At 43.4% G+C, this 24,324-nt stretch overlaps 1 protein-coding gene across 3 annotated transcripts in view; it reads left to right on the top strand.

Annotated features, from left to right (window-relative positions):
* The window catches only part of LOC100195900 (protein kinase C delta type), a 34,963-nt gene extending 18,150 nt beyond the window's left edge, over positions 1-16,813 (top strand). The window contains exons 2-18 of one of the 3 annotated variants that reach the window (XM_014166565.3): positions 2,305-2,400; positions 2,579-2,711; positions 2,891-3,160; positions 6,879-7,047; positions 7,976-8,007; positions 8,195-8,280; positions 9,045-9,174; positions 9,329-9,429; positions 9,547-9,640; positions 10,247-10,371; positions 10,696-10,869; positions 11,004-11,095; positions 11,276-11,338; positions 11,484-11,622; positions 11,789-11,977; positions 13,882-14,010; positions 14,168-16,813. In XM_014166565.3, the coding sequence (XP_014022040.1) occupies positions 2,603-2,711; positions 2,891-3,160; positions 6,879-7,047; positions 7,976-8,007; positions 8,195-8,280; positions 9,045-9,174; positions 9,329-9,429; positions 9,547-9,640; positions 10,247-10,371; positions 10,696-10,869; positions 11,004-11,095; positions 11,276-11,338; positions 11,484-11,622; positions 11,789-11,977; positions 13,882-14,010; positions 14,168-14,326 (2,061 nt within the window). In that variant the 5' untranslated portion in view covers positions 2,305-2,400; positions 2,579-2,602 and the 3' untranslated portion in view covers positions 14,327-16,813. The remainder of the gene's footprint in view (positions 1-2,304; positions 2,401-2,578; positions 2,712-2,890; positions 3,161-6,878; positions 7,048-7,975; positions 8,008-8,194; positions 8,281-9,044; positions 9,175-9,328; positions 9,430-9,546; positions 9,641-10,246; positions 10,372-10,695; positions 10,870-11,003; positions 11,096-11,275; positions 11,339-11,483; positions 11,623-11,788; positions 11,978-13,881; positions 14,011-14,167) is intronic. The other 2 variants (XM_045705478.2, XM_045705477.2) reach the window with 2 other exon arrangements.
* The last annotated feature ends 7,511 nt before the right edge of the window (positions 16,814-24,324 follow it).

The following is a 24,324-nucleotide window of genomic DNA, read 5'->3' as shown; positions in this document are numbered from 1 at the left end:
TTTTGACGATGTATAGTTTTGAAGATCTCGCAATATTATTTTTGCGCTAGTTGCCTGCACCCTCTTTTTAAATAGGGGTGGGGGAAATCTACACTTTCAGCAGATTTCTCATCTCTTGTCCCTCAGCAGCAGACATATGATGAGCAATATATTTGGGTAATATAAAGCATGAGCTGGCGCACACCCAGAGAAAAATGATTTAGTTTAGAGGTGCTGACTAACATTGAATAAACTGTAAGCTATAAAAATAAAGTGTCGCATACTCATATATGGAGTACCAGTCAAAAGTTTGGACACACCTACTCATTCCAGGGTTTTTCTTTATTTTTACTATTTTCTACATTGTAGAATAATAGTGAAGACATCGACTATGAAATAACACATATGGAATCATGTAGTAACCAAAAAAAGTGTTAAACAAATCCAAATATTTTTGATTCTTCAAAGTAGCCACCCTTTCCCTTGATGATAGCTTTGCACACTCTTGGCGTTCTCTCAACCAGCTTCATGAGGAATGATTTTTTTCAACAGTCTTGAAGGAGTTCCCACATATTCTGAGCTCTTGTTGGCTGCTTTTCCTTCACTTTGCAGTCCATCTCATCCCGAACCATCTCAACTGGGTTGAGGTCGGGTGATTGTGGAGGCCTGGTCATCTGATACAGCACTCCATCACTCTCCTTCTTGGTCAAATAGCCCTTACACAGCATGGAGGTATGTTGGGTCATTGTCCTGTTGAAAAACAAATGATTGTCCCATTAAGCGCAAACCAGATGGGATGGCTTATCGCTGCAGAATTCTGTGGTAGCCATGCTGGTTAAGTGTGCCTAGAAATCGAAATAAAATCACTGACAGTGTCACCAGCAAAGCACCCCATACCATCACACCTCCTCCTCCATGCTTCACGGTGGGAAACACACTTGCGGAGATCATCCGTTCACCTACTCTGTGCCTCACAAAGACGCAGCGTTTGGAACCAAAAATCTAAAATTTCGACTCATCAGACTAAAGGACAGATTTCCACCAGTTTAATGTCCATTGCTCGTGTTTCTTGGCCCAAGCAAGTCTCTTCTTCTTATTGGTGTCCTTTTTAGTAGTGGCTTCATGGCAACAATTCGACCATGAAGGCCTGATTTCACACAGCCTGTTGGAAAAAAGCATTCCAGGTGAAGCTGGTTGCGATAATGCCAAGAGTGTGCAAAGCTGTCATCAAGGCAAAGGGTGGCTACTTTGAAGAATCTAAAATAAAATATATGTTGATTTGTTTAACACTTTTTTTTTTTTGGTTACTACAAGATTCCATATGTGTTATTTCATAGTTTTGATGTCTTCACTATTATTCTACAATGTAGAAAATAGTAAAAATAAAGAAAAACCCTTGAATGAGTAGGCGTGTCCTAACCTTTGACTGGTACTGTATATAGAGTGTGCAACTCTCTTTATTTTTATAGAGCAATTTATTTGGAACATTGAAATCGCAATACATAGACAATCGTGCGAATTGCAATACATATTGTATCGGCACCTATCGTGATAGTATTATATCGTGAGGTCCCTGGCAATTCCCAGCCCTAATTAGACCTGTTGCGTTATGAAAGACATTGATTCCCCCGAAATGACATGGAGGAACAAAAGGTGTCCTAATCCGGGAAACTACATGGCATTCTTTAAAAAGCAACTGAATATTTAGGCTGTCACCTTTAAAATTGTTGGTAGCAATAAGCTGAGGAGTGAGCAGTTTTACTGGACTTACCAGTTCACATTCCAGCCAACATCATGGATCCTCTGACAGTGTGTGCAGCCTTCATGAAAAAATGTGGTTTGTTTAGCTTCAAAGCTGTATGGGAAACATTGTCAGGCCTTTTGTGGTCTGTAAGATTGTGGAGTCCACAAACAGCATGCTGGCCACAGTCTTTTGTGTTGCTGTGCTGTGTATCCAGTCAGCTGTCTCACAGCCTTGTCTCCTCTTTCCTCTATGCTCCTGGTCTCCGCTTTGGTAGAGCTTTTAGTCACTATATCGTCAAAACCGACCTCATCCTTTCTGGGTTTCAATAGGGAAGGTTTTTGCAGGTGCAGGGATTTGGTTGGCCTCATGACCCAGGGAAGGACCCCTAGGACTACATCTCAATGGCGTGTCTAAGTCAGCCCAAAAAAACTATTGGTGGAGGGAAAGGAAATGCCGGCGGACCAAATTTAGAGCACTCTCCCTCTCTGTGACTTAATGTGTCGTGTATTTCTGATCCCATTCATTTTCTGTCTGATTCTCTCTTCTTTTCCCGCTGTCTTATATTGCTCTCTCTCACACAGTCCCGGGGACAGGAGAGGAATCTCTTCTTCTTCTGAGTCTTTCACAATGGTCTCTCTCCCCTCTGATGTCGCAATGTAGGGTTTTATTTTAGCATGGTACGTGACAGTGGATAGCTTCCACTTCCTCTGTATTTCCTGTCTCTTTGGTGGCCCACAGCTGTGCCTACAGCTAGGCTACTTCGTGTTTTTAGGATATGTGTTGAGTAAGAGTGTTTGTTTGTGCTGTGCGACCTTATGTCTTTCATAATTGTAACCCTAACTGTCTGTTTTGCAGGAGGCTGCTGGCTGAGTGGTCACCATGGAGCCCTTCCTGCGCATCGCCTTTAATGCGTTTGATGTGGGGGTCCTGCCCCCCCTGACTAACGCTCCCTTCTGTGCCATTAAGATGAAGGAGTCCCTCAGCACTGGTCAGTAGCACTACCCATAGGGTACTACCAAACTGTATATACACACACCTCTCCCTCTCACCTTTTTCTCTCTCTCCCTCCCTTTCACATGTACACAACCACACTTTATGACATGCACATGTGTAATCTGTATGTAGTAGTGTAACTCATCTCCCTCCCTCTCTCCTCTCGCTCTCCAGAGCGGGGGAAGACCCTGGTCCAGAGGAAACCCACTATGTACCCAGCCTGGAAGTCCTGTTTCAACGCCCACATCTACGAGGGCCGTGTCCTGCAGGTGATTCTGATGAAGACCACAGAGGAGCCATTGGCCGAGGCCACGGTGGGCGTGTCCGTGCTGGCCGAGCGCTGTAAGAAGGGCAATGGATGTGCTGAATTCTGGGTAGACCTGCAGCCTTCTGGGAAGGTTCAAATGGCCATCCAGTTCTTTACGGAGGACACAGACACAGCAGGTAGTAGCACAAACATACATGCTCTCAATCTGGCACTTACTGTATATCTCTCTGTCTCTCTCTGTACTCTCCAGCACTCATAAACACTGGTTAGACAGTAAACAGTGGCCTCTAGTGGTATATGGATAATCGTGCTGGAGGGGATGGCCGCCGTTTTACGGGCTCCTGACCAACAGTTAAACATTTTTATTATTATATTTATTTAGATTTTTTTGTACACCCTTTTTTCTCCCAAATTTTTGAACTTGTCTCATCGCTGCAACTCCCCAACGGGGAGGCGAAGGTCGAGTTATGCGTCCTCCGAAACGTGACCCGCCAAGTCGCGCTTCTTAACACCCGTCCGCTTAACGCGGAAGCCAGCCGTACCAATGTGTGGGAGGAAATAGTCTTTCAACTGACGACCATGGTCAGCCTGCAGGCGCCCGGCTCACCACAGGGAGTCGCTAGAGCGCGGTGAGCCAAGTAAACCCCCCCGGCCAAACCCTCCCCTAACCCGGACAACGCTGGGCCAACTGTGCGCCGCCCTATGGGACTCCCAATCACGGTCTGTAGTGACGCATCTAGCACTGCGATGCAGTGCCTTAGATCACTGCACCACTCGGGAGGCTCCGGATAGTCATACTCAAAGCTGCTCCTGACCAATTGTGCTATTTTCTGTGTTTTTCTTTTGCGCTGCTCCTAACATGTTTCATCCATCGTTTCATATGATTGAAAAGAGCTTCTGGACATCAAAACAGAGATCAATAACCTCGATTTGGATGGGGACTTCTATTTCAACGAATCGGAGGCAAAGGACATAATACTCATCCCAGAACGGGCCCAAATCCCCATCACTCGGAGGCGGTGGCGCTATAGAGGTCGGCGTGACGGATATCTAACAAGACTGCAACAGCGAGTGGATAAGTCGCCATTACCCTCTGTTCTATTGGCAAACGTGTAATCATTGGAAAAGAACTTGATGAACTCCTTTCGAGACGATCCTATCAAAGTGATCAGAGAAACTGTTGGTGCGCAATCTCTAATATTAAGGAAGTTTCGAGGTTCTGCTCGCCTGAGTTAGAATACCTCATGATAAGCTGTAGACCACACTATTTACCAAGAGTTTTATTTTTTTATAGTTGTCTATTTACCACCACAAACCGATGATGTCACTAAGACTGCACTCAACGAGCTGTATAAGGCCATAAGCAAACAAGAAAATGCTCACCCTGGACCCACTCCAATTCGCATGCCGCCCCAACAGATCCACAGAGTACACAATCTCTATTGCACTCCACACTGCCCTTTACCAACCTGGACAAAAGGAACACTTAGAATGCGGTTCATTGACTACAGCTCAGCATTCAACACCATAGTGCCCTTCAAGCACATCACTAAAATAAGGATCCTGGGATTAAACACCTCCCTCTGCAATTGGATATTGGACTTTCTGACGGGACGCCCCCGGGTGGTGAGGGTAGGCAACAGCGGTAGGCTTGACTGGCTGCATCACCGCTTGGTATGCATCAGACCGCAAGGCTCTACAGAGGGTAGTGCGTATACCTCAGTACATCACTGGGGCCGAGCTCTCTGCCATCCAGGATCTCTATACCAGGTGGTGTCAGAGGAAGGCCCTACAAATTGTCAAAGAGTCCAGCCACCCAACTTAGTCTGTTCTCTCTACGACCGCACGACAAGTGGTCCTGGGGCGCCAAGTCTGGGACCAAAAGGCTCCTGAACAGCTTCTACCCCAAAGCCATAGAACTGCTGAACACTTAATCTGCTTTTCACCCCCTACCTACATATTACCTCAATCACTCACCCAACTCCCTCATACTCCAGTACACTGACTCTAGCGGTACTTCTTGCATATAGCCTGTATATAGCCTCGTTATTGTTAATATTTTATTTTTATCTATTTGTTTATTTTCTTACATTGCAACTGCATTGTTGGAAAAGGGCTCGTAAGTAAGCATTTCATGGTAAAGTCTGCACTTGTATTCGGCGTGTGAGAAATACATTTGATTTGATTTAGAGAAATATGCTGCTGCACAAGTCTGCCAGGCCAGCTCGTCACATAGAGCTCAGCCCAGAAGCCATGCAGGCCCTGAAAGGGGGAGTGTGTGTGTCTACAGCTGGCATATGACCCAGGCCTACAGGGAGACTGTATGTGGGAGTGTCCTAGTCAGGCTGAAGCTGCTCTGGCCCAGGCTAGGCTAGGCTGGAGCAGCATCCATCATACCCCCTTCTCTCTGCAGGTTTCCTGAAATGCCTGCCCAGACTGTGGTATATTTAGGCCTGTGTGTCTGAGGAGCCCTCTCTGCCTGACTCTGTCACCAGCCTGTATCCAGAGTTGGCAGGCAGGAGCAACTCCTCTCTAAACATACACACCAGTCAATGGAATGAGATGGGTTTTTTTTTCTCTATCTATTCATCTCACCGTCTGTCTGTGTCCTCCCTCACTCTCTTTTGTGTCTTCTCACAGTCCTCATATCAGTTTTATTTTCTTTGTTTACCTCTCTCACGCCGCTCTCATTTTCTTTTCATGACCTTTGACTCAGCCCCCTTGGCTTCCGCCAGCTGCAGCCACATTTCCCAGAAGGTCGTCACGGTTTACTCTGAAAGTCAAACAAGTGTGACCTGACCTCAGTCTTTAGATCTCTTTTCCTTAATCTATCCCAATTTGATGGTTCATGTTTAATAAATTGTATTTCTATAGCAAATAGATCATCTCTAACTCTGAGACTCAACTTATATTGGTTTAGAATATAACAAGGTGCATGAATTTTTGCAATTCCATTCATATTTTTTTTTTTTACCAAGGTGCCATTTGTAGCTCACTGTAACAACATTTCCATCACCAGTTTTCTACCATTTCATGCAGATGATTTATCTGACACATGAAAAAAGTCACGACCGGGCTGATGGAAATGCCCACAGACAATTTGTTCGTTCGACATGGTGGGATCTTTTTGTCTCTGTAAAATGTATTATGCGAGAAATGGTGATTGGAAACACCTTTTTATGTGCAAATATTGATATAATAACCATCGTATCGAAGTAAACTTGGAGTCATGCGATGATATGTTGTGTGATCTTCCCACTATGACTCGGGAAAGCATTCAGTTTATTAGGCTACAGATGAAATAAGTTATGATGAACTTCACAGGGGGCTGAAAGTGCCAGGTGGTGAGTTTGATGCTGCTTTACAATAAATATCGAGGGTCTTATTCTGGTGACATGATGATCGATGCTTGGCTGCCGTTTGACAAATACAAATAATATCACTGTTAACCATAATAATCTCGTAATGTAGGTAGCATACCCGCTGCAAGCTGTTGATTTAAAGTGCATGTGAAAAGACCAGAGTGGGCTCATTTGCTATATAACGCAACAGTTGTTGTGACAAAACCATCAGTAGAGTTGAAAATGCGATGGAAACCTATTTTAACTTTGTATTTTTAATTTGGTACATGGGACTTTAACAGCAAAAGTTATTTTTATGTGTACTACATCAACACGGACAGTCTTTTATCCGCAAAAGTAATTTTGATGGAAACATATTCTGGTTGAAAATGCACGTATTGTTTTATGCAGATTTGTTTATATTTGCATGAAAATCTGTCGCAAATTGGATGGAATCCTAGCTACTGTAACAAAATGTCTCTATCACCCACAGCCACAAAGGTATGATTGAGTACATAGAATCATTAACTTTAACATTTTCATGTGTCCCCAGCAGCGTTTAAATCGACAGTGAAGACGCGTGAAGGGGAGGACGAGCTGATGACACTGAACCGAAGGAGAGCCATTAAACAGCCCAAGGTGCACTTCATCAAGAACCATGAATTCACCGCCACCTTCTTCGGACAGCCCACCTTCTGCTCTGTCTGCAGGGAGTTTGTCTGGTGAGAGATGGAGAATACCTATCCTAACACCACCATGACCAAATCAAATCAAACTGTATTGGTCACATACACATGGTTAGCAGATGCTAATGCGAGTGTAGCGAAATGCTTGTGCTTCTAGTTCTGACAGTGCAGTAATATCTAACAAGTAATCTAACAATTCTACAACTACCTAATACACACAAATCTAAGTAAAGGGATGGAATAAGAATATGTACATATGTAAATGTATGGATGAGCGATGACCGAGCAGCATAGGCAGATGGTATAGAATACCATCCATACTGACCTCCACACTGACCATGAAAAAAGAACATGACTTTCTCACACGTCATTACTGCATCAAACAGTGGGCTTTCAACCTGGTTTACTTATGTAGTTGTTTGTTTTACACGCAAACGGTATTATGCCTTGGCCTAGCAGTAAACCAGAGTACAGAGAGAGTTGACTGATTATCCCAAAACCAGCCCCCATGGGGTCTCTAAGTAGACCCATTAGCAGCCCTAATTGTTCCCTGACTGGAGTAGCCAGGCCAATAATAACAATAAGACTGGCTGGCACGACCTGTAATGTGAGCTGTGTAAGTCACTGTCTTGGGAAAACCCACAGGGTGTTCCAACAAGGTCAGCGGTTCAGCACAATCCCCAGGGCAGGGCTGTCCCTTCCTACCAGAGAAGAAAACTGTTATTGGTTCCTAATGGCGACAGGTTTAGGAATGACCAATGTCCCTGTCGGCCTTGGAAGTGTGTGCGGACGGTGTTTGTGCAAAAGATGAATGAATGTCTCTCCTCTCTTTCTTTCTGTTAAGCTACCATTGTTTATTGTCACCATCAATACTTTTCATGAGATTTTCTCACCTTCTGGGAAAAGTTCACAAAGATTAGAAATGTATTACATGACACTTACACCCTGTTTTCTTTTCAAACAGGGGACTCAACAAGCAAGGCTACAAGTGCCGACGTGAGTGTCTCTCTGACCTCTTGCTGTTTAGATTTTTCCACTATATGGACATTGTTTTGTAGCTTGGAGGCATCCTAAGCGTTCGCTGTGCAATCATTCACTCCCAAAAATATACACATTTCTCATAGCAATAGGTGAATGTCTTAACTATGAGCTTGCCCTAATGTGGCTTTATCTCTGTCCTCAGAATGCAACGCGGCTATCCACAAGAAATGCATTGACAAAATCATTGGGAGATGCACCGGAACAGCAGAGAACAGTAGAGACACTGTGGTAAGCATTATGACCACCTATCATAATACATTGCATATAGTAGTTGGTGTTTGAAGATCAGTTTTCAACGGAGCAATTCCCTTGATCAATATGTTGACTTGGATCGTCATTTTCCCACGACAATTCCTCTGATTGCATCGCGGTCATGCAGCTGTGAGGGAACTGTGTCACGTTTCTCTGCATCCCTTTAACGGCAAGACGAGACCCGTTCAGGGAGGTCAACGGCTATCCGAGACCAGGCAAATCAATGGGCTCGTGTTTAAAACTGAACAGTGGTGCTCCATTCCAGTTGTAATTTAGCTAGCACAGGACCAAAGTAGCCAGTATAGTGCCAGTGGATTCAGCATAAGACCGTTGTTACCAGTAGTGGAGCACTTTTAACTAGTGTTGCAGTGTTGCTTATGAAGTATACAGCCCGGGAGATCGTAAGGCTGCTAGTATCTGCAGCCCTAGGATCAGCTCTTCAGCACCTGAGGCAGCTAGGATAGATCTGCCTTCTCTTCAGGGGTTAGTGGTCAGAGTCCCCTGTCTGCAGCCTGTATGGGAGCTCCCCTGGGTGTGTAGGTGGAATTATAGTCCAGTCAGTGCTGTGAGGGTGGAGTCAGTCCACCAGTTAAGGGTGGAGGTGTGTGCCCCCTGCTCCCTTTGGGGAACCATGAGGAGCTTCACAAGGGCTGTGAGGCCCCACAGACTCCCAGGTCTTTGGGCAGTGCTCATTGGTACTATGGACTGGCTCTTTGATGACGGGAGCTCTGTGTCCACAGTTCCAAAAGGAGCGCTTTAAGATCGACATGCCGCATCGCTTCAAGATCCACAACTACATGAACCCTACCTTCTGTGACCACTGTGGCAGTATGCTGTGGGGATTGGTCAAGCAGGGCATCAAGTGTGAAGGTGGGTGTGACACCCCCTCTCTCTCATTCCCTCTCCCTCTGTCTCTTTCCATCGATCTTCAATACATGCAATCTGTTAGCTCTGGCCCTCTATCTCTTTCCCTCTCCATCTTTTCACAACCAGCGTCTTACTCTTCTCTCCTTTCTCCTGTCAGATTGTTCCATGAACGTCCATCACAAGTGTCAGAAGAAAGTGGGCAATCTCTGTGGAATCAACCAGAAACTTCTGTCTGAGGCCCTCAACCAAGTTAGCCAGGTGTGAAAGGCAGGGATATGCACTTGGTCATACCCACATTCACACATATGAATGTGTTTTCTAGAATCATTCATGCACATACGTAAACCTATTGTAATATCATTTTTACCCCCTCAGAAATCCATAAGTAGGTCTCAATCCAACAAATCCGAGTCATCGGACATTGGAATCTACCAGGACTTCAACACAAGCCCAGGAGCGGACCCTAGTGGTGAGTAGCTGTCACTGTTGCAGCTGAGAGCACGGTATTCTGCCTTATAAACTGGGTGGTTCGAGCCATGAATGCTGATTGGCCGTGGTATATCAGACCATATGACAACATGTATTTTTATTGTTCTACTTACATTAGTAACCAGTTTATAATAGCAATAAGGCACCTCGGGGGGTTTGTGGTATATGGCCAATATACCACGGCTAAGGGCTGTATCCAGGAACTCCATGTTGTGTCTGCGAAAGAACAGCCCTTAGCCGTGGTATTTTGGCCATATACCACACCCACTCCTCATGCCTTATTGCTTAAGTATACCAGGTATATGACAAAACATGTATTTTTACTGTTTTAATTACGTTGGTAACAAGTTTATAATAGCAATAAGGCTCATCGGGGGGTTGTGATATATGGCCAATATACCACGGCTAAGGGCTATTCAGGATACAGCCCTTAGCCGTGGTATATATACAACACCCCCTCAAGCCTTATTGCTTAAGTAAACCACACTTTTTGTTTTTTCTTATGCATATTTTGTTGATGTTGTGTCTTTACATATGTAAATGCATCTATTGACATTATGCCCCTCTTTGTGTGTGTGTTCAACAGAAGCCAATGAGAAGCTGTGGGAGGGTGGTAAGGTCCCTGCCCCCACCAGCATCACCCCCACGATCCACCTCACCATCGACGACTTTGTGTTCCACAAGGTGCTGGGCAAGGGCAGCTTTGGCAAGGTAATGTAGGCCCCAGTCCAACCACTACGGTACATTTACCCTCACACCACTGACCCTCACACCACTGACATCCATGCACACACACTCAATGTCCTTCCCTCAAGTGTCACATGTTAACACTGCTTTGTCTAAACGATTCCAAGGCACTCTTCAACTGCTGCAAACTAACCTACTTTAGGTGTTTAGTTAGTATATGTTATTATCTATTGTCGGAGTGACAAAAGCATCTCAGTGGCCTGCTCTGGTCTGATAGTTGTTCAACATGTGTTTTCTCTCTGGGAGTATGCAGCCTAACAGTATCACCTCTCCCGTCTGGCGCTCCAGGTCCTGCTGGCTGAGTTGAAGGGGCGAGGGGAATACTTTGCTGTGAAGGCCCTGAAGAAAGATGTGGTTCTGATGGATGATGATGTGGAGTGTACCATGGTGGAGAAGAGAGTCCTGGCCCTGGCCTGGGACAACCCCTTCCTCGCACACCTCTACTCCACCTTCCAGACCAGGGTGAGACCCCTCTCCACTAGCTTTATCTTTCATTATGAAAACAATTTTCCCTCAGACTGATTTGTGTCACTATACTTATCTGTGTAGACGGTAGTTTAAATGATAGGATTATGTGCGTGTGTGTGTTTTCCCAGGAACACCTGTTTTTCGTGATGGAGTACCTGAATGGAGGGGATCTGATGTTCCACATACAAGATAAGGGTCGCTTTGATCTCTGCAGAGCCACGTGAGTGACAGACTACAGTGTTATGTAGGTTCTATCTCACCATCCAGCAGCCACTAAGTAGTTATGTTACTTTAAAACTCATCCAAGAGGTTTTGATAGCAGGTTAAGGGCAGACTGTAGGCCTTTCATAATGTTTATACACACAAGAGTAATTTGGCCTCTACCATTGTTCTCCCCCAGGTTCTACTCAGCAGAGATCGTAATTGGACTGCAGTTCCTCCATTCCAAAGGAATTATTTACAGGTGAGCTCCATGAACTGCGATGGCCTGATATTGTCGTGCACATGATTCACCCCTGTATTAGTGCTTAATAGATGGACTTAATTCCCTTTAATCAGGGAGCTGATTGAACCCCTCTCCCCCCTGCCCTAACCCTTCCCTGCTACAGGGACCTGAAGCTGGACAATGTGATGCTGGACAGGGACGGCCACATTAAGATTGCTGACTTTGGGATGTGCAAGGAGAACATGTTTGGAGAGAATCGGGCCACCACTTTCTGTGGGACGCCAGACTACATCGCACCAGAGGTTTGTGTGACTGTCTGTGTCTATGCGGGATAGGGTTTTGTAGGATTCTGTTTAAAGCAATTTACTCTCTGTTCTGTATTTGTTAGCCTGTGTTTTGATCCTGACTGTAGTTGACTCTTAACATAGTTGACTCTTAACATGTGTCCCTCTGTCTGTCCATCCTCAGATCCTGCTGGGACAGAAGTACACCTTCTCCGTGGACTGGTGGTCGTTTGGGGTGCTAGTGTATGAGATGCTGATTGGCCAGTCGCCATTCCAGGGTGATGACGAGGAAGAGCTGTTTGAGTCCATCAGGATGGACGTGCCTCACTACCCTGGCTGGCTCACCAAGGAGGCCAAGGACCTGCTGGAGAGGGTGACGCTGCTGCTCATTCTCTTCTCTTACTGACCCCTGACCTCCTTTTCACAATGTTGTATGTCTGTGACAGTAGGTGGCAGATGGGGCTCCACTAGTAAACAATGTAATCTTGCAATCTCCCCTGTCTTTCATCCACACTAACTATGCACACACAGACATTCACACGTAAACTCAGCAAAAAAAAGAAACATCCCTTTTTCAGGACCCTGTCTTTCAAAGATAATTCGTAAAAATCCAATTAACTTCACAGATCTTCATGTTAAAGGGTTTAAACACTGTTTCCCATGCTTGTTCAATGAACCATAAACAATTAATGAACATACACCTGTGGAACGGTCGTTAAGACACTAACAGCTTACAGACGGTAGGCAATTAAGGTCACAGTTACGAAAACTTAGGACACTAAAGAGGCCTTTCTGCTGACTCTGAAAAACACCAAAAGAAAGATGCCCAGGGTCCCTGTTCATCTGTGTGAACGTGCCTTAGGCATGCTGCAAGGAGGCATGAGGACTGCAGATGTGGCCAGGGCAATAAATTGTAATGTCCGTACTGTGAGACGCCTAAGACAGCGCTACAGGGAGACAGGACGGACAGCTGATCGTCTTCACAGTGGCAAACCATGTGTAACAACAGCTGCACAGGATCGGTACATCCAACCATCACACCTGCGGGACAGGTACAGGATGGCAACAACAACTGCCCGAGTTACACCAGGAACACAATCCCTCCATCAGTGCTCAGACTGTCCGCAATAGGCTAAGAGAGGCTGGACTGCGGGCTTGTAGGCCTGTTGTAAGGCAGGTCCTCACCAGACATCACCGGCAACAACGTCGCCTATGGGCACAAACCCACCGTCGCTGGACCAGACAGGACTGGCAAAAGTGCTCTTCACTGACGTGTTGCGGTTTTGTCTCACCAGGGGTGATGGTCGGATTCGCTTTTATCATCGAAGGAATGAGCATTACACCGAGGCCTGTACTCTGGAGCGGGATCGATTTGGAGGTGGCGCGTCCGTCATGGTCTGGGGCGGTGTGTCACAGCATCATCGGACTGAGCATGTTGTCATTGCACACAATCTCAACGCTGTGTGTCACAGGTAAGACAACCTCCTCCCTCATGTGGTACCCTTCCTGCAGGCTCATCCTGGCATGACCCTCCAGCATGACAATGCCACCAGCCATACTGCTCATTCTGTGCGTGATTTCCTGCAAGACAGGAATGTCAGTGTTCTGCCATGGCCAGCGAAGAGCCCGGATCTCAATCCCATTGAGCACGTCTTGTACCTGTTAGATCGGAGAGTGAGGGCTAGGGCCATTCCCCCCAGAAATGTCTGGGAACTTGCAGGTGCCTTGGTGGAAGAGTGGGGTAACTTCTCACAGCAAGAACTGGCAAATCTGGTGCAGTCCATGAGGAGGAGATGCACTGCAGTACTTAATGCAGCTGGTGGCCACACCAGATACTGACTGTTACTTTTATTTATTTTTTGACCCCCCATCCTTTGTTCAAGGGCACATTATTCCATTTCTGTTAGTCACATGTCTGTGGAACTTGTTCAGTTTATGTCTCAGCTGTTGAATCTTGTTATGTTCATACAAATATTTACCCATGTTAAGTTTGCTGAAAATAAACCCAGTTGACAGTGAGAGGACGTTTCTTTTTTGCTGAGTTTAGTCACACCTAGACATACAGAGAAAGACCGGCATTGGAATGTCACAATGTTGTCTGTGAATAAAAGGTTATTTTTCCATAAATATGCAAGCAATGTTGCGATTACAGTATAACCCTCTTGAACCTTCCCACCTACACACTCACAAGCTCAAGCTCTGCACACACACACACCTTACAACTCAGATGGGATGCCTGTTTCTAAGCTCTTGTGCGTCTCTGTGCTCGATCCCCAGCTGTTTGAACGAGACCCTATTAACAGACTAGGGGTGGTGGGGAACATCCAAGGACACTCCTTCTTCAAGACCCTCAATTGGCCTGCCCTGGAGAAGAGAGAGCTGGAACCCCCCTTCAAACCTAAAGTGGTACGATCTGGTTCTCTGGCTTTGGTGTGGATAGTGAAACTCACACACGGATGCTTTTGATTTGTTTACGCCATTGTGAATGACTTATTTAGAGTTGTGGCGTGAATGTTTCTATTGGTCACTTGTTGAACTGACACCCCTTCTCTGCCGAGCACAGAAAGCGCCCAATGACTGCAGCAACTTTGACCGGGAGTTCCTGCGTGAGAAGCCCCGCCTCTCCCACGCGGACAAGAACCTGATTGACTCTATGGACCAGGCGGTCTTTGCAGGCTTCTCTTTCATCAACCCCAAGATGGAATGCATTATGGTCAATTGACGGCACAACATGATTCCTCCATCTCTCCATTATAAACATATAAACACACAGGGAAGGAAGGAAGGAAGGAAGGAAGGAAGGAAGGAAGGAAGGAAGGAAGGAAGGAAGGAAGGAAGGAAGGAAGGAAGGAAGGAAGGAAGGAAGGAAGGAAGGAAGGAAGGAAGGAAGGAAGGAGGAGACCAGTGTAGCATGTATCACTGTGGTGGGTCCAATCAATAGTGGTGTCTTTCTTTTCCTTGTGATCAAATCTTGAATCAATATGAATCAGTCCATGTACTGTACTTTATCAACCAACAACACTTGCACACCCCATAGCTCAGACTGTTGTTTAATATTTTGCATGCTGGGAAGTCAGGGATCAAATGTGACTCTATTATCACACCCCTTTGTGTCCTACCTACTGTCTGTCACTCTTTCCTGATTATTCACATAATATTTTGTGTGTGTGCGTGTCAGCACTCGCTGTGCGTAAATGCATAAATGAATGTGTCTTTGTGAGTGACAGCATGAATGTCTAGTATTTCCCCCTAGCTGTAGCAGTTACTCTGATTTGGAGTCACATGCTGGTGCCAGTTATGAATTGTCTATAATGAAGAAAAAAAAGTTTGTACTTTTTCAGGTACAAAATGAAAGGGTACTGCATATAAAAACTTGTTGTAGACTACCCAAGAAACAGGACCAGTAGAGAACGCACAGATTTATGCAGACATGGATAGTTTCGTTCCCCTCTCACCGTGTGGATCTATCTGCCCATCCACACGGTATAAAACTAAGGGTTTGCAACCAGTACTGCAGCTTTCCCACTTTCCTGAACCAACTGCAGCTACTCTGATTAAGACCTGAGTAAGTGTGAAACAGAGTGGGACATCTTTCTGAAGGGAGTAAATTTAACGGTACTATACGGTGTGAAGGATATGGGTGTGTTGGGGGGTATTCCATTAGCAAAAGGATGGATAATTGGGTCTTGTGTTACTTTAAAGTATTGTCAGAGGCATCATGCCCATAGGGGGCACGTGCCTCCTCAGATGTTACATTAATTGCTAAATATAATTTTTAAGCCAATCAATCAAATGTATTTATAAAGCCGTTTTTACATCAGCAGATGTCACAAAGTGCTGTACAGAAACCCAGCCTAAAACTCCTAACAGCAAGCAATGCAGGTGTAGAAGTACAGTGGCTAGGAAAAACTCCCTAGAAAGGCAGGAATCTAGGAATTAATCCACATATTTTCATAATTATTTAAAAAAAAGATCTGTCAGCGGTATGTTGTGGAGGGGCCACACAGTCTGGACCAGTAAGTGGTTCCTTCCAAGGTGTATCACGGACCAAAGATAGGCGTGCAGAGAGTATTGTCAGTGGAGGAGGAGTGTCGGTGAATCACAGTTGATTTTTACTGCCGGTTATGGGCAGGTCTCACAGGAGCTATGTATGAAAATAAATTTGATCACGCTATGTAGCCAATTGATTCATTCTTGATAAGTAAATAAAACACATGTTTTGTTGTTTCTCTGTAATACTAGCCACCTAGCAATTTTATGAAGTTGACTTTAGCTAGCCAGCAACAGTGCCCTTTGTAATTATTGGGACAGTGAAGCATTTTTTATTTTGGCTCTCTACTCCAAAAGTTTGACACAACCAAAACAAAGAGCAAATGCATTCAACACATGTGTAGAGTCACAAGATTGATGTAGTCATTGCGTACTATGAATATGGGACCAAATACTTAACTTTTGACTACTTTAATACTTTTGGTCACCCGATATGGATGAAAATACCTTCAAATTAAATCTGACAGTCTGCACTTTAACCTCAGTCATTGTTTGATTTCAAATCCAAACTTTTGGAGTATATTGCCAAAATAAAAAATGCTTCACTGCCCTAATAATTATGGATAGTTTCCTAATCTCCCAACCTCATATTTATGCCAGCCATTTCAGGCTATCAGTCAAGTTAGAGTAGCTTGTCTAACTTTCTTAGCTGGTATGTCTGCTGGCAAGGTTGCTAGACTTTAGAAAATACAAAAATGTCTTTAATTCCTGGGTTATGAGACTATATACCAGTGTGGCAGTTGTACTAAACTCGTAAGATATAAAAGTTCTTAAAGAATCAATTTGCATCGTTAATTAAAATGACAATTGAACAGGTTATGGTTAAATAACCTATGCAGAAAAATATAATATATTTACATAGAATTAGGCATAACAATTATGGCTCTTTATTGCAGGAAAAAGCTGTTTCAGGTGTTTGAAAAATGCAAAACTCTCTAAATTCTCAGATCCCCCCCCCCACCATCCATCCTCATGTACTATATGACCTCTCTAAAATAATGGGTGCATGAGGCCCCTGGTATTGTAACAAGAAAATAATAATATGCTGGAAAATGTTGATTGCCCTAAACAGACACAATATTTATTAAGGATGTACTTTTTTACTGTCTTCATATTTTACATCTGATTATAAATAAACACGTCTTTTTATTTATGGTGATGTGTTTTCCATCACGTTTTGATTGCCTCTATATTTGCAAAATGTGACACTTTCTCATAAATGTGTTTTCACAACTTTGCTCCTCAGAGACACTTTCACAGGAAGATGATCTTTTGACCATCGGCATGGCTTGATTTAATTTGATTTATTAGGATCACCATTAGCTGACGCCAGTGGCTAGTCTTACTGGGCTCTGACATATAACGAAAAAACACATTACAGACGAAATACAATTTACGGAGGGCGCGCAAGATGGCGGTCAGTGTAGATAAGTTGTTTTGGTAGCTGAAGGAATTATTGGATTTCCTTACCCAAATATGACCATTTGGTCATTTCTACGGTCATAAAACCACGTATGAATATGGTTTAGTTTAGTTTACGACAACACTAGATAGCTAGCTCAAAATCTAACTTGTCGAACGTACATGGACACTTCCAGAACCAAAATAAAATAAATGGAGAGATCGTCAGATGGAAAATTAACCACAAAAGATGGTATGATTTCTTCAGAATGTAACTGTGGGGGAAAATACTGCAATGGGTGATGAAAATGTGGTGAGCACGGACAGCAATGCTCACAACTTGCACCCCTCCAGTCCACAGCTCAGGCCGTTACCTTACGACCCGGCACTCCAGTCAAGCCCTAGGGGAAAAAGATGAGAGGCCACTTCTTGAGATGCAAAACAATATTGTAATGCTTTTGACAGCAAAGATAGATGAAAGGGCAAGTGGCTTGGAGGACATGGTGAGGGAGAATACAATGAAAATTGAGACCATGAAAAAATCTGTTGACTTTATCTTTGAAGAAGTGAAAACCCTCAAAAGTGACATGCAGAAAGTGTAAGTTATCTGCCATGAAAATGTTGAGAAGGTGGCTGAACTCGAGCAAAAGGTGAATGAGGCGGAGAGATACCAGCGCAGGTGGAACCTGAGGCTCCATGGAATTCCAGAACATGTGGGTGAGGACATCAAATGCAGAGTTGTTGACATCTGTGGAGCTGTCATTCCCGATTCAAAAGCCAAACTTCAGGAAAATGTAGACATCGTTCATCGTTTGGGAAGACTCAATGATGGAGACAAGAGACAGAGGACAACCATCATCCGGTTCACCAACAGATCTACACAGGATCTTCTCTGGAGGCGAGCGAAGAATTGTGAATTCCTCATCAAGCAAAAATTGAGGTTCACGGAGGATCTGACCTCAGCGGACAAAGTGACGAGAGAAATTGTGGCCGATGTGGCTGCAGCTCGAAAGGCAGGGAAAACTGCATTTTTTTGTCAGTGCAAGAGTGATCATTGATGGGAAAGAAATGCGGCCAAATCAGAACATTTGAGAGAGAGACAGAATCTATCTCGGACAGAACTGGCAGACCAAAAAGCTGCCTAATTGCCAGGTGAAAAGCAGCCTTTTATTATAAAAAATGTACACAAACACTTGAATGAGAAAAGGCTGACCTGAGAACTGGTAAACTAAACACTAACTATAGGTGAATAACTGCTTATTGTAAAGTCTACACAATGTCTCCCCCTTGTGGGAGTAACAATACTTTGGTAACTTTATGACCAGTATTTGTTTTTGTTGGAGAGGTTAATAATGGGATAAAAATCCTTTTGAGTTACATATCCTTAGAAAAAGCTTATAAGGTTGTTGGTTGATGTTTATGTCTTTATCTCTTTGTTCAATTAATGTCAGGGGTATTCGTAATTTACTCAATCGTATGGCTATTGTCCTGTATTGCAAACGGTTTAATGAAGACTTTTACTTTCTACAAGAGACTCATGCTTGTTCTTCCACTCTATCTTTCTGGAAAAATCAATGGAGTAACGATATCTGGTTATCATATGGCATATGGTTTATTATATGGTTTACTACATGATTCCAGGTGTGTTATTTCATAGTTTTCATAGTTCATGTCTTCACTATTATTCTACAATGTAGAAAATAGTAAAAATAAAGAACAACCCTCGAATGAGTAGGTGTGTCAACTTTTGACTGGTACTGTACATTTTCTCAACAGGTTATGGTCAATAATATCAAAGTCTGCACTGAAATCAAACCGTACAGCTCCCACAATCTTCTTGTTTTCAATTTCTTTCAACCAATCATCAGTCATTTGTGTCAGTGCAGTACATGTTGAGTGCCCTTCTCTATAAGTATGCTGAAAGTCTGTTCTTCATTTGTTTACAGAGAAGTACAGTGGCTTGCAAAAGTATTCACCCCCTTTGGCATTTTTCCTATTTTATTGCCTTACAACTTGGAATTAAAATAGATTTTTTGGGGGGGGTTGTGTCATTTGATATACACAACATGCCTACCACTTTGAAGATGCAAAATATTTTTTATTGTGAAAGAAACAAGAAATAACACAAAAAACAGCGTGCATAACTATTCACCCCCCCAAAGTCAATACTTTGTAGAGCCACCTTTTGCAGCAATTACAGCTGCAAGTCTCTTGGGGTACAGTGGGGGGAAAAAAGTATTTGATCCCCTGCTGATTTTGTACGTTTGCCCACTTACAAAGAAATTATCAGTCTATAATTTTAATAGTAGGTTTATTTGAACAGTGAGAGACAGAATAACAACAAAAATATCCAGAAAAACGCATGTCAAAAATTCTATAAATTGATTTGCATTTTAATGAGGGAAATAAGTATTTGACCCCCTCTCAATCAGAAAGATTTCTGGCTCCCAGGTGTCTTTTATACAGGTAACGAGCTGAGATTAGGAGCACACTCTTAAAGGGTGTGCTCCTAGCTTGTTACCTGTATAAAAGACACCTGTCCACAGAAGCAATCAATCAATCAGATTCCAAACTCTCCACCATGGCCAAGACCAAAGAGCTCTCCAAGGATGTCTGGGACAAGATTGTAGACCTACACAAGGCTGGAATGGGCTACAAGACCATCGCCAAGCAGCTTGGCGAGAAGGTGACAACATTTGGCGTGATTATTCGCAAATGGAAGAAACACAAAAGAACTGTCAATATCCCTCAGCCTGGGGTTCCATGCAAGATCTCACCTCGTGGATTTGCAATGAGCATGAGAACGGTGAGGAATCAGCCCAGAACTACACGGGAGGATCTTGTCAATGATCTCAAGACAGCTGGGACCATAGTCACCAAGAAAACAATTGGTAACACACTACGCCGTGGAGGACTGAAATCCTGCAGCGCTCGCAAGGTCCCCCTGCTCAAGAATACATATACATGCCCGTCTGAAGTTTGCCAATGAACATCTGAATGATTCAGAGGACAACTGGTGAAAGTGTTGTGGTCAGATGAGACCAAAATGGAGCTCTTTGGCATCAACTCAACTCGCCGTGTTTGGAGGAGGAGGAATGCATCTCCACTGTCAAACATGGAGGTGGAAACATTATGCTTTGGGGGTGTTTTTCTGCTAAGGGGACAGGACAACTTCACCACATCAAAGGGACGATGGACGGGGCCATGTACCGTCAAATCTTGGGTGAGAACATCCTTCCCTCAGCCAGGGCATTGAAAATGGGTCGTGGATGGGTATTCCAGCATGACAATGACCCAAAACACACGGCCAAGGCAACAAAGGAGTGGCTCAAGAAGAAGCACATTAAGGTCCTGGAGTGGCCTAGCCAGTCTCCAGACCTTAATCGCATAGAAAATCTGTGGAGGGAACTGAAGGTTTGAGTTGCCAAACATCAGCCTTGAAACCTTAATCTTGGAGAAGATCTGCAAAGAGGAGTGGGACAAAATCCCTCCTGAGATGTGTGCAAACTTGGTGGCCAACTACAAGAAACGTCTGACCTCTGTGATTGCCAACAAGGGTTTTGCCACCAAGTACTAAGTCATGTTTTGCAGAGGGGTCAAATACTTATTTCCCTCATTAAAATGCAAATCAGTTTATAACATTTTTGACATGCGTTTTTCTGGATTTTTGGTGTTGTTATTCTGTCTCTAACTGTTCATATAAACCTACCATTAAAATGATAGACTGATAATTTCTTTGTAAGTGGGCAAACGTACAAAATCAGCAGGGGATCAAATACTTTTTCCCCCAACTGTATGTCTCTATAAGCTTGGCACATCTAGCCACTGGGATTTTTGCCCATTCTTCAAGGCAAAACTGCCCCAGCTCCTTCAAGTTGGATGTGTTTTCCGCTGGTGTACAGCAATCTTTAAGTCATACCACAGATTCTTAATTGGATTGAGGTCTGGGCTTTGACTAGGGTTAGCGCCATTTAGCACCATCCATCATTCCTTCAATTCTGACCAGTTTCCCAGTCCCTGTTGATGGAAAAACATCCTCAGAGCATGATGCTGCCACCACCATGCTTCACTGTGAGGATGGTGTTCTCGGGTTGATGGGAGGTGTTGGGTTTGTGCCAGACATAGCATTTTCCTTGATGGCCAAAAAGCACCATTTTAGTCTCATCTGACCAGAGTACCTTCCATATGTTTGGGGAGTCTCCCACATGCCTTTTGGCGAACACCAAAAGTGTTTTCTTATTTTTTTCTTTAAACAATGGCTTTTTTCTGGCCACTCTTCCGTAAAGCCCAGCTCTGTAGAGTATACGGCTTAAAGTGGTCCTACGGACAGATACTCCAATCTCCGCTGCGGAGCTTTGCAGCTCCTTCAGGGTTATCTTTGGTCTCTTTATTGCCTCTGATTAACGCCCTCCTTGCCTGGTCTGTGAGTTTTGGTGAGCGGCCCTCTCTTGGCAGGTTTGTTGTGGTGCCATATTCTTTCAGTTTTTTAATAATGGATTTAATGGTGCTCTGTGGGATGTTCAAAGTTTCTGATATGTTTTTATAACCCAACCCTGATCTGTACTTCTCCACAACTTTGTCCCTGACCTGTTTGGAGAGCTCCTTGGTCTTCATGGTGCCGCTTGCTTGGTGGTGCCCCTTGCTTAGTGGTGTTGCAGACTTTGAGGCCTTTCAGAACAGGTGTGTATATACTGAGATCATGTGACACTTAGATTGCACACAGGTGGACTTTATTTAACTAATTATGTGACTTCTGAAGGTAATTGGTTGCACCAGATATTATTTAGGGGCTTCATAGCAAAGGGGGTGAATACATATGCATGCACCAATTTTCCATTTAGTATTTCTTTTTAATTTTTGAAACAAGTAATTTTTTTCATTTCAATTCACCAATTTGGACTGTTTTGTGTATGTCCATTACATGAAATCCAAATAAAAATCCATTTAAATTACAGGTTGTAATGCAACAAAATAGGAAAAACATCAAGAGGGATGAATATTCCACTGGATATTATAAGGTGAATGCACCAATTTGTAAGTCGCTCTGGATAAGAGCGTCTGCTAAATGACTTAAATGTAAATGTAAATGTAATACTTTTGCAAGGCACTGTACCTCATGCAGCGGAACACATCTCCTTTGCATAGAGTTGATCAGGCTTTTGATTGTGGCCTTGGAATGTTGTCCCACTCCTCTTCAATGGCTGTGCGAAGTTTCTGGATATTGGAACACACTATCGATACAGAGCATCCCAAACATTCTCAATGGGAGACATGTTTGGTGAATATGGAGGCCATGGAAGAACTGGGCCATTTTCAGCTTCCAGGAATTGTATACAGATCTTTGCGACATGGGGCCATGCATTATCACGCTGAAACGTGATGGTGGCAGATGAATCTGTGGCATTGTGTTGTGTGACAAAACTGCACATTTTAGAGTGGCCATTTATTGTCCCGAGCACAAGGTGCACTTGTGTAATGATCATGCTGTTTAATCAGTTTCTTGATATTCCAGACCAGTCAGGTGGATGGATTATCTTGGCAAAGGAGAAAATCTCACTAACAGGGATGTACACAAATTTGTGCACAAAATTGGAGAGAATAAAGCTTTTTGTGTATATGAAAAAGGTCTGGGATCTTTTATTTCAGCGCATGAAACATGGGACCTACACTTTACATGTTAATTTACCAAAACTCTGAATAGAGTAGGAATGGAGTTATAGGCCTTCTCAGTCTGGTTATAGGCAGACTATCACGTGCGACCTGTACCATAGCCCATAAAGCCAATCTATCTTATTTAAAAAGGACTGAAGACAGAAACAGATTATTTGGTTACATTTCAACATATTTATTAGTATAACCAAAGTGCAGTAACATATATAAATTAAATCAAATTGCCTAGTACACACACCAAATCAAAAGGCTATTGGACAGTCGGGTGCATCACAAATTCACAAATTCACAAATTTATTATGTTGACAGCAACATAATAAACTAAAGCACTGATGATTGGGAATGAGATGAGAATGACTGCTAAGGCTGTATCCATTCATTAAATACTAAACAATCCATATTTTCAAATTAAAAGGCCTGATTAACATGACATCAATAACGCAGCCACATCCCGAGTCCCTGGTGCCGAGACATTCAGAAAGGTAAAGGATCGTTTAGAATTTAGTTTAAAAGCTCTGATGAAGTCCAAGAGAACAATAAACACTTTTCAATGAGAAAACAGAAATCCACTTTGGATAAAACAAATCGAAATACTTTTCTTCTCAAAGATGTAGCCTATACTCGTGATAAGTTTAAGGAGAACAAAAACTACTTAGCCTACATTTGAACACCACTGCAGAAGCTTCACTATTCGGTGTCTTCCCAATTAAGTGGCCTAGCTTTGTTGTTTAGCTACTTGAAGAGAACTAGAGCCAATCACTCGCAGCCCTGCTCTTCCAACGCATTGTGGAAAAATGTGCATCAAATTCTACTAAATGAAGAGCCAAAATTAGTATAACATCCTGGCATTTAAACCATATTCAATTTTAGAAAACTCACATACTATGACACATTCTATTTTTGCATACTGAGAATGTGTCATGCTTGTGTTGTTTCACAGCTAATAGTTGATTTCGGTAGCGCGTCCCCATCTAATTGATCAGCTTTTGTCAAAGCCGAAATAAGTATGACATCCGGGCATTTAAAGTATACTTGATTTTCAAATTGTCTCATAATATTAAACATTATTTTTTCACATACTCAAACGGCCTACTATTAAGGATGCAAGTATGGGTATTTGGACACAACCACTGCCTTTATCTTTGGATCAGTACCACTTCAACGTTTTTGGGGGGACTATCATTTCCTCCTCCAGGCTAGATGGTCATCATATTCTACAATTTTTGTCTCCCCTTTTCGTAGGGCTAGATTAGAAGGAGTAGGCTGCAATTTCTTCAGCGGAGTAAGCTACTAATTTGTGTCATATTAAAAATGATGTTGGTTATGTCTCCAGTCATATAAAGTGTAATAGAATTGCATGAACTATGTTTATAAAAGGTCACATTTTCCCCATGCAAAGACAGAAGACATGTCTCTGATTAGGCCTACCCTGTCACTACACACTCAGGCATGCAGTGTTCAGAACTGTCTGTTTAGCTTATAGTGATTTGAGTTGTATTATTAGCCTAAATGATGACTATGCAATCTATTCATCACATTAGGAAAAGTAGCCTATCTTACATTAGTCTGCAAATTTGATGATAGATACGTGCAACCCAT

This window comes from Salmo salar, chromosome 22, assembly GCF_965601325.2.
Source record: "Salmo salar chromosome 22, fSalSal1, whole genome shotgun sequence".
NCBI lineage: Eukaryota > Metazoa > Chordata > Actinopteri > Salmoniformes > Salmonidae > Salmo > Salmo salar.
This window is presented reverse-complemented; position numbering and strand designations above follow the sequence as displayed.